This window comes from Pinus tabuliformis, chromosome 8 (assembly GCF_031772625.1).
Source record: "Pinus tabuliformis cultivar Carrire ecotype Pingquan chromosome 8, CPIR1, whole genome shotgun sequence".
Lineage (NCBI taxonomy): Eukaryota > Viridiplantae > Streptophyta > Pinopsida > Pinales > Pinaceae > Pinus > Pinus tabuliformis.
The window spans coordinates 306,336,088-306,347,011 of NC_142294.1; the positions used below are offsets into that span (position 1 = coordinate 306,336,088).

The 10,924-nt window shown below is 35.1% G+C and overlaps 1 protein-coding gene and 1 pseudogene across 10 annotated transcripts; both read right to left on the reverse strand.

Annotated features, from left to right (window-relative positions):
• Nucleotides 1-3,545: 3,545 nt before the first annotated feature.
• On the reverse strand, nt 3,546-10,663 carry LOC149235356 (uncharacterized). Of its 10 annotated transcripts, none has more exons than XM_089372084.1 (5): nt 10,145-10,662; nt 7,627-7,676; nt 7,424-7,496; nt 6,746-6,918; nt 3,546-3,884 (listed from the first exon to the last, which is right to left on the reverse strand). In XM_089372084.1, the coding sequence occupies exons 1-4, from the start codon at nt 10,319-10,321 to the stop codon at nt 6,784-6,786; spliced, it is 435 nt and encodes a 144-aa protein (XP_089228210.1). In that variant the 5' UTR covers nt 10,322-10,662; the 3' UTR covers nt 3,546-3,884; nt 6,746-6,783. The 10 variants fall into 10 exon arrangements, 5 of the variants coding, with proteins under 5 accessions (XP_089228210.1, XP_089228209.1, XP_089228211.1 ...); XM_089372085.1 differs by lacking the exon at nt 3,546-3,884 and adding an exon at nt 7,045-7,171 and having other exon boundaries at nt 6,802-6,918; nt 10,145-10,663; XM_089372083.1 differs by lacking the exon at nt 3,546-3,884 and having other exon boundaries at nt 3,896-6,918; nt 10,145-10,660.
• LOC149235357 (UDP-glucuronate:xylan alpha-glucuronosyltransferase 1 pseudogene) lies at nt 7,494-9,200 on the reverse strand (annotated as a pseudogene).
• Nucleotides 10,664-10,924: the final 261 nt, after the last annotated feature.

Sequence of the window (10,924 nt, forward strand, 5' to 3'; positions counted from 1 at the left end):
ATGGTTTTGGCCCCACACCTTTGGGTACAAAACCACAAGCTTGGGTTCTTAGCCCACAAGTGACTGTATGAAGCCAATTCCTCTACAACCCTCTAGCCTAGGGTTTGGTGTACCTTACAAGCTCCAAATCTCAACACCTGAGAGGCAATAGTATCCAAAATTTTTGCCTCCTAGCATTGTGCTTTGATCTAATGGAGAGAGAGAGTTTGTTAGTCAAGGCCTTGTTATTTTTGACAATGTTGGTTATGATGATGTAAATCATCATTGATGCTTAGCAATCTGGATCCTTTCTTACATAAATATTTCAACTTGAGAGTATCATGTTGTGTCGATCGTCATAATGTAATAAAATGTAATTTTTATCATTGATTATACTCATTATTATTATTTTATTTTTAGTCAAAGCATGTTCTTCATGCTTATAGAGTAAATTGAGTCAAATAGAGTGAAAAAAAAATTATTTTGAGTCAATGGAAAAGTACTTGAGTCAAGTCTCATTTGGACTTTTTGTAAGAAAAGAAATAGAAATTTGTTTTTGAGTCAAAGTGTCAACACAAGACTAAGCCAACCCTCCTTTGACAAGTTAGCCCTAGAGGCAACAATTCAACCCTATTGGACATGTATAAATAAGTCAACTCGACCTCATTCAATCATCATCGAATTCTATGTCAAGAAGAGAAGAAAGCACAGTCAAAGTTAAAGAAGAGAAACCTAAGTCGAAGGAGAGAGAAAAATCCAAGTTTTATGCCCTAATTCTATTCACACATGCAAAATTCCTGCAATTTTCTAAGGCTACTACAAGGCCAAAATTCGACCTCCACTGCAGATCTGAACTTTCTATGATTTTGACCAAATTTCAAAGATTTTGACCAACGTTGACTTTTGTTGACTTTGACTTGTTGGTTTTGTGCATTTGGTAATCGTTTGATGAAGAGAACATAATATAAGTAATAAAAAGCCAACCAACATTCACAAGTAATTATCAAGTTAAGAGAAATCAATCATTATCTTCTCGCAGTTGGTTTCTCAACATAAACTAGCTTAAACCATCTTAACCCTAGATCTATTAAGCGCCAAGAGGGATCAAATCTCTCAAGATATAAACCACTCTTTTGTGCAAAACTTGAGAACAAGTTTGCACTTCGAAAGATTTTATTCCTCTCGACGCTTGATAAATATGGGGTTCAAAGGGATAAGAACCTAAAAAAATATCGATTTTAAATTGTAGATAACTTCACTTCTCAAACAATATTGTGGAAAAATATTTTTTGAAATTGAATAATTTTTTGAAAGAATTCTGGTTATTGAATTGTATTCTCTAAATCCTACATAAAAGTTTTTACAAATCAACTTGAATGTTACCGTTATCTTTTCTCGTTAAACGAATAGCAAAAAGGAAAAGAAATTCTCCAACTTCATGCCCAAGAAAGAGTTCTAATACCACTTGTAGTGTAATTTACTTAAAATATAGTGTAAAACACAATAACACAAGAAAAGACAGACTTTAAAATATATATCTTTGATAATGAAAAATAGAAAGTTACATTCACTTGGATCTTCAAGAGGGAAACCTTCCAGAGCAATGCTCCAAATACAACAACAATTCTTGGCAAGAACATTACAAATGGCCCCTTTTTACAATGAATGTGACCTTGTACATTATTCAAAGTGGCTTCATATATTAATAAAGTATCTAAATAGAAGGGCTACGGTAGAACCCTCATAATCACACATTGAAGCAATCCATATATTATGACTTTACATGGAACATAAATTACAAAAGCTACATGAAGCCTATGAAGCAATCCAAAGGTTAGAAATTTGGACACATATTTCAGAGGAATATATGAGACATACATGGTTGTTATCAAATGGAGGACGCTTGTGATCATTGTTACATGGACGATGGGCATTATAGGAAGACAAAATACTTATAATTTGCATTTGACGACCATAGTCCACCATGTGAAGAGAACATTAAGGGAAGACATGAGTCAGTTATAGGTACTAGAATTTAGCTTGCATATTCTCCAATGGTAGTGTTCCTTCTAGATCCACAACCAACATTTTATAGTTATGTGGATGATCTTTTGGACATGGAAAATTCTACTTATTTGAATCCACGTGATTGTGGTGGGCATTTAAAGCATCGTACTTAGTGATTCATCATATTCAAGAGTCATCAACTGGGAGTCAATATGAGCACCTCAACATGTGACTTGGGTTTATGGATAAACTTCCTAGACTCCTTCAAAATTGAGGCTCATACTTGTATGTGGGATCCTAGCTTATTTGTGAGCTTCTAGGACTATTTGACTGTTGTAGTTACCACTGGTATATGAAATCCAAGTTTATAGATGATCTTCTTGGATTACTTTAATTTTGTGTCCATCTCTTGTACATGGGACCTTCATTCCTCAAGCTACTTCAATGTTGCAATCAGCACCCATACATGGGAAATTGGTTTATCATTATGCATCCTTACTATAAGCATTAATGACAATGTTTTTCAAAAATGGATGGAGTATTGAAATCCTCTAAAGGTTTAAAGTGAGAGCGAAGCACCCATTAGAGTAAATTAGTGGTGGTGTTTCAATGTAATGTGCACTAGGTTCACTATGTTATTATTAAATAAGGAGTAAATTAGTTGTGGCATTTTAATGTAATGTGCACTAGGTTCACTATGTTATTATTAAATAAGGCCTACTAGATAGTTGACATGGGGTTATAATTAGGGTTTCTTATTTAGCCATAAATAAGGATGGGTTTTAATTTTTCCTTATGAATAATGTATTGGAACATGTTAGATTAAAGCTTACTTCATTAGTAGGTTGTCCTCTTTAAAAAGCAAGTGAATAATAGTGTATTTTTTCCATAATTGCTAATACAATATTGTCTTACCCTAAAAATATTTTTTGATATTTAAAATAAATGAATTAAAATAACAAAGCTCTAATATTTCACAAAAATAGATCTCAAACACTACACATACTTCTCCCACACACACACACATATATATATATATTCTTTGTTCCTTTACTTATTGGTGGGTCAATGATTCTCCCTAGTATCAATAAGTCTATTATTTGGATTATGCATGGTAACCTACAAAAGACATGTTTTAATAATTAGACATATAAAAAATATAACATAACAGCAATGTTCTTCTTTTTTAGCAAAGTATTGTAAAAAGTTTAAATAAGATTCACAAAGAAACCAAATCTACAGTCAATACATAATATAAATGTGCATTATGTGCATTATCTACGGTCAATACATACATAACATGAATGTGAATTTTTATATGGATATAACAAACACTTTTTCTATAACAAAGACTCAATTGCAACTCCTTGATTTTGAAGGTCAATAATATGTACAAAAATAATAGTCTACCTAATAACATGCTATATTTTTATTTTTGAAAATTTTCAAAAGGAAAAAATGTATATATTTGAAAGAAAAATATATACATAATTTCTCCACTGATTTATGTTTTTGATATTAAGTTAAGAAAATCCTATGTCAAGACTAATACTGAAGCATCTCGTTCTCAGAAATTTTATACTGTAGATCTTATATTCCATTTGTTACAAGAGCCAACAATATAAAGAACTGCTAAAAGGGGGTTGAATTCCATGGAAATGGTCTCGACACCATCTTGCACACTCGAAAAGCTCAAACGATCCAATCAAGAGCGCAAGAGGGTCCTTTGAGAGACTGTTTGCTTCCAAGAATCAACAATATAAAAAGCTGCAAAAAGGATTCCATGGAAATGGTCTCGACACCATCTACACACTTGAAAAGCCCAAATGATCCGACCGGGAGCAAGGGCATCCTTCAACAGACCATCTGCTTCCAAGTTTAGTTCACTGAAGATGTGACTAAAAAAATACATGGGCAAAGGAGCTCGTTACAGCACGAATGTCAAAAGCAGTGAGTTGACCAACCTAATAACATATTATATTATTCTAACAACATGTCTAGAATTTGTAAAAATAGTATTATAACTATTTTAATTTAAAATTCAACTTTTTTTGTGATAAATATCCAAAAATATATTTAAATAAATTTCGCATCAATTCTCTAAACATAGGTTTCAAACAGAAACACAGCACCACCAAGAGCGATAGTATATGATCATCACAACATGTAAAACACTATCTTTTACAACAAATTTTTTTCCCATTTCCTACATAGGCAAGTAAAACACTATCTTTTACAACAAATTTGTTTTCCATTTCCTACATAGGCAAGTAAAACACTATCTTTTACAACAAAAAATTTCCATTTCCTACATAGGCAAGAAAGGATTAATGGCCTATGTTTTGTAATTTGAAGGATGTCAAAAGAACAAAAAGTGATTAATGAACTATGCTTTGTAATGTCAAGGATGCCAAAAGAACAAAAAGGGATTAATGAACTATGCTTTGTAATGTCAAGGATGCCAAAAGAACCCAAAAAGAAAGAAGATTAATAAGTTATGTTTGAAATGTGAAGGATACCCAAAGAACTTGCTTTTGCACAATTATGACTTTGGAATTGTGCAAGCAGTGACTACCTAGTATGCTTTTATTTTGATAAAAATTTAAATAAATTTATGATTTAGTAAAATTAATTAGTATATTGATCACTCATTTATAAGGTAGTGTATATCAATTAGTTTGTATGGATTTAGTTTCCGTTAAATTATTTTAGTTTTATGTTAAGAATGTTAAATTATTTTAGTTTTATGTTAAGGATGTGAGGATGACAACCACATATAGAGATGAAATCTAGTGTATATCAATTAGTTTGTATGGGTTTAGTTTTCGTTAAATTATTTAGTTTTATGTAAAGGATGTGAGGATGACAACCATATATAGAAATAAAATCTGTCATACTAAACATTGAGTCTAGGTTGAACCAAGTCTCCCAACTTATTGTCCACACATATATATAAACATGTAATTTAATTAATAGACTAAATGGTCTTCTTTCAGAGCATTTTTCCCAGTTAAGTTTAACCAAAATCTGACCAAGTTTTAAAAACTTGAATTTAATAGAATTTGAGTGCCCCAGGGGTCCTGAATCCATTTATACATTCAAAAATATATTTTAAAAAATAAAAATCACAATCTTACTTGAAAACAAAAAAACACAATCTCACTTGAAAATATATACTCAGATTTTAATGAAAAAAAAACTTCTATTTATAAATTAAGTGCTCCTCTCTGTATATGTAACAAATCCTAAAAGCAAATTTTCAACTTGTGCCAAAAACTCTCAAAAACTCCATTAACATGCAGATAAAGAAAAACTGACTTCCTCACACCAACATATGCATTTGCGACGGCTATAATAAGTAGATTCTCTCTAAATGCATAGACAAACAAATCAATGAACATGAAAAAATTGTGTAAACAAGCAAATCAGTGAAACAGAAACACAATAAGATGTAAAGGTATGTATCATAAGGTAAAAGTTCAGAGAGCTACTGTCTTCGTTACCAATGCCATACATATTTATGCCATTTTATAAGAAAGTTGCAGGCATCAAAATTTAATATTTTATTTTAAAAATTTGCAAACGTAAGAAAAACTTGTATAATTTAAGTTCATCAACTGTATTTAATCTTCAGAAAATATTTAATCTTCAGAAAATAATGCAGATATCGAGTAAAACTGAGGTTGCAAACGATGCATTTGAACAAATTTTAATTTTAAAACCTACTGCTCTAATAACTGTGGAGTACAAATTCTTTATTAGCTTACAACAACATATTGTTGCATTTCTTCGTGTTTCATCATTTTCATTCGTCAAGTATGGAACCACTGCATCCCTTGCAAATCCAGGAAGTTCATAACCTTCGACTCACAATTTTCCAGGAAAGGACAAATTATTATAACTGTATCGAAATGTTATCTAAATCCAAGATCGGTGTAAAGCCAACCTTGAATTTGAAATTTGTTAGTGTTTTCAATGCAGGCTGTACTAAAGCGGAAACACTAATTTCCCAAACTTACGAGAATTTTGATGAGGACTGATGGCAGTGTTAGCATGAACTCTGTTAGGTAGTGTAAATTCTCTTGCTAGTTAGCGTTATTGAGAAAACTTTAGAATAACCTTAGATTATCTGGATCTAGATAATTCCTCTCATGAGTTTTTTTGAAAATGGGGTCGCTAGTCCCTGTAGAAGCTTTATATTAGGCAGTATGTACAATTTTTTACATATATATACAGCTGTTCCATCACATCCACATCGGACAACATAAACCGATAAACTATGCCAATATACAATCATGAATATACGAATAAGCTGCCGCGCGGCATCACCAAAGGGGATCGAACGCGGGCGGGGTGCGAAGTAACCGACTGCCCCGACCGCCGAACCATGAACTCACGTGAAATTCCTCTCATAGTGTTATCCTAATTTTTTTAGAAAAATCTATATGTATAAATGACATTCATAATTTTCTGAATTCATCATTTTATTGGTTATCTTAGTATCCCGTTGCTCTCTCTGATTTTGTCACACTCAAGCACTGTTATTGTATTGTGAACAACTAAAAAGGAAGACAGTGAAAATGAAAATTTTGTGTTATAAAATGCATAAATACAAAAAATCCACAAAGATAGAGTAGAACTGAAATCACCAAATGCAATACTACTGAAATTCTTCATTCAAATAGAATTCCCTGCTCGCAAAACCTAAATTTAACTTTACTTTAGTCCAATGAGCTATTGAGTGTGCTATGTAATTTACCTAGAAGGTATCTGACCAAGGGCTTGCACCAAGGTAGCTCACAGGCCAACAGAAAACATGGCATCAAATAAAAAGCTTTGTGCATGAGTTTCCATAGCAGGACCCATAGCTTTTGCAAAACTCCCTACATATGAGCGCTCCCAATAGGTAGGCTTGCCCTGGCATGAAGTGATCTGCAAAGAAGTTGCATTTCAAAAATTAATTAAGCGAGAGGGTTGATGCCCAATTCAATCGAGGCAGAAGGAACGTTGTATTTTTGTTTCTTATTGATAGTGCCTGCCAGACACAAAATGGCAAACCTAGCTTTTAAACATGCCGCAGCAGTACACAATCTTTCCCCAATAACTACGAGAATATCCAATGGAATGAGTGCATAAAACCATTGTAACTGCCACCATCAATTAGAGGAGCATAAAACCATTGTAACTGCCACCAAATTAGAGGAACCATCTCAATGTATAGAATATGAAGTTACAAAACACCGTGTGTCCCTAATAGCTAATCCAGTAACAGGAAAGAAAAAAGTTGTTATATTTGTACAGGCCTCAGCTTACTGCATTTCACTATCACAAACCTATCAGATAAGAAATGCAACCTCTGGATCAGAGCCTTGGAATTGCAGGTACTTGTTATTAGAGAAGACCTGCAAATAAAAATGACAACAGAGTTTGTCCTTACCTGACAGAGAGGACATGTCAGCCTAAACTCCAGTTTCACAGAATCAGCTAATGTGCATGTAATAACAGCATCACTGCCAGTAAAGTCGCAGGAGTATTCAGGCAAAATTTCACTAATATGCTCATGTTCTGAATCTCTTGTGTTGATCTGAAACGCAAATCAATTCAAGTAACAAAGGTGACTACAATAGCTGTGTATTTCACCTGTAACTGTCTTGATTCTTGAAGTTCTGGCCATTGACTGAGCTATGTATCTGCAATAAAAAATGAAACCACGTGACTAAAGTCTAAAACCCAAAATACTGTGAATGAATTGTGAATGAATGCCCTGTTTAAGCATTTCAGAGCACTTTAAGAAACATATAGTTACAATGCAACTGTAATGGCAGGGGTTTGAGTAGTGGCATTCTCTGTGTAGATTGCTACAACCTAATGCCATAGCATTCTCTCCCAAAAGTAGAATCTTTCAACACATATATTCAAACGTGTAGCAATGTTTCATTTCCAATGCTCATCAAGAAGTTTTGCTGCTTCAGTTTGTCTTCTGTTCCATTCCAAAACCATAGCGAGCAAATTTTTTTTAAGCTTTTAAGCATAGAAGCATGCACCTTCCACCATCAAGCATGGGCAACATCACTGGCAAAATTTTAAAGAATGTAAAAATTCCAATTTGCAATCATAATATCGAAACTAAAGCCATGGTTTTATTTCCTTAGGGCAGAACATACAAGATTGGAGGATCAGCTCCAAAGAAATATGTTTTAAGCTTCTTATCTCCTGAGTTACTTGACCAGAAATGTTTCAAAAGATCATGGGTTTTGGCAGACAATGCCACCATATCAATATTTCATTAATAATCCCTGGTCACCACCATTGTATGGCTCTATGCCATTGATATGATCCATAAGAAGCTAGATGGAAGGTACAGATTGACGGTTCTATTACTATCACACCATAGTTGAAGAGTGCTCCATTATTTCCTGTGGCTGTTATTTCCGGCATGCCAAAAGGAAAATCTATGTTCCTAAGATTAGATCAGTCTGCATCAACAGAAATTATCATTCCATAGTTCCACTCATTGTATGCATCACGCTCACCCCCTTTGGATTTTGAATCCTTTCAATTTGCCGCAGTTTCGAACATGTCCCTTGCAGTGCCTCCTTGCGCTCTGGACTAATTGACCCATACACAAGTGTTAGTAGATCTCTGTTAGAACCTGTTAGGAGAATGCCACAGACATAAAATTCTTCCGAGTGCAGAATTGTGGCACAAGCCTCACGATTAGGCTCTAGGGTTCCCCGGACATTGCCTGGTTCTGTATGTAAAAGCAGAGAAGGAATTTTTCTGAGTTGTCAATGCAGCAACTAGTCAAAACGAAGATCTCATCATGTGATTAGAGAGGGTAAGGAAAAGGAATTCTAGAATCTAACCTTTCATCTCATCATGTGATTAGAGAGGGGAAGGAAAATAAATTCTAGAATCTAACCGTTCCTTCTGAGAGGCACCGCAAGATAGCGGGATCCAACTGGGAGTTTCGGTTTTTCTTCTACACTTTCAAGTCGGGCCTGTAGAACCATGCGGTGGTGCTCTCGCGGACTGTGAGATCTTTACAAGTAAAAGGGTTTGGGATCGGCCAGCAGCTGTTATTAGAAGCACAGAGTAGGTATTCTGGCGGACTATGAGATCTTTACAAGGGTTCGGGATGGGCCAGCAGTCTGTTATAAGAAGCACATATACTCTAGATCCCTTCATTGATGCAGCCAGATTTACAGCTGCATCGAGTTTATGGCAACAACATCGAGTTTCAAATGCTTAATAACATTTGTAGGGATAAATGGGGATACTTGGGCACCTCAAATTGTTGCCCCTCATCAGTCAACTCTGGATACAAAGTTGCGCACTTCACATCTAACCCTGCTAACTCCAGTGAAAATGGAAAGCACCCTAAACTAGACACCCTCTACTACCACTCGACGATCCCACCAGTCAACTCTGGATACAAAGTTGCGCACTTCACATCTAACCCTGCTAACTCCAGTGAAAATGGAAAGCACCCTAAACTAGACACCCTCTACTACCACTCGACGATCCCACGTTCAGCTTTTCATTGGATTCATGACTCAGATGACTCAGATCCTTAAAAAAAATTGAAACCTTCGATCACTCAAGTACATCCCATGAATGATAGAGTTCATCTGCAACCTTTCTCGCCCATTACCATCCTACTTCTGCAAACGTTGACCCGCCTTGATCTCTTATTGTCGTTTCAAAAACCTAAACAAAAATGATGTATTTACTAGGTCAGAAAAATAAAATGAACAAGAGGATTCAGAAGGCTACCCGATCCTTAAATGGGTTGAATTGCCATCAACAGCAAGAAAATGCAGAAGACTGAAAATAGTTCCGCAGATGAATAAAACCAAGCCCAGTTTTGGTGACCATTCAAACCCTTGTCAAGCCAGGGAGTGTGAATTTTGTTTTCTGAATCCCCAAATTGCTAGGGTTGATGAGACCTTATGCTATTTGTTCCCTCTTCTCTGAAACGATAGAGAAGAAGACTCAGATCATAAAATAAAAATCTCGATCTGGCAAATTGCAGGGGAAAACGAACAAGATCATAAAACTAAAATATTGTCCTTAAGGAAATTGCAGGAGAAAATGAAGAAATCAATAGCCAGGCTCCTGCAGGCACAGCAAACAATGAGGAGTTACCCATTGACACCTGCAGCAAATGCCTCCAGCCAGTGCGCCTCTGAGAAATAAAACCTCTTTCAGAGCATCGTACTTGAAAATGAGTTACTTGTTCGCTACGGTAGGAGATAAGAGGGTTGGGGAATTGATCTAATCTCCCACTATAGCGAATCAAGAACTCATTTTCGATTATGATGCTGGACCTCATCGTTTCATGTGCTTTCCAAGCGATGAACCTGCTAGGCAGGAGTAAGAAAATTATTGATTTGCAGCAGTAGTAAGAATTTTTGCAACATCAAATGTGCAAAACATTCTGTAAAGTCGAAAAGCTTAAAACATGCATGATGCCTAGTTCAAACAATGACAAAAAACCACCGATGCGGAGTTAGAAAATGGATCTGAGACATAATGAAGGAAAACAACGGTAGCGTGGCAAATCTGGAAGAAGACAGGGCACCATTAATGGTGCAAATGTGTGGCTGAATAGATATAACGAAGTCGGTGGAATGAAAATCGAGGAGTAGAACGTGATGCTAACGTGCTCACAGCTGTGCATGACCATGGGTTTTTGTATTTATAAATATTAAAAGAGTAACTGAAATTTTCAAGAATCGCCACGGGGTTTTGATGTCCGCAAAAGAACTCAAAACGACGCTAACGGTTAGTAAACAGGAATCGAATTTTACGGGCAAACGGTCGGTCACGCGGTGATTTGTTTGGCAAATATATTTAATAAATTTGTAAAATAGTGAAATTATTCTTTGAAACTTGAAAAGGGTCAAATTTGACATGTGGGTTTGTCTTAAAATTC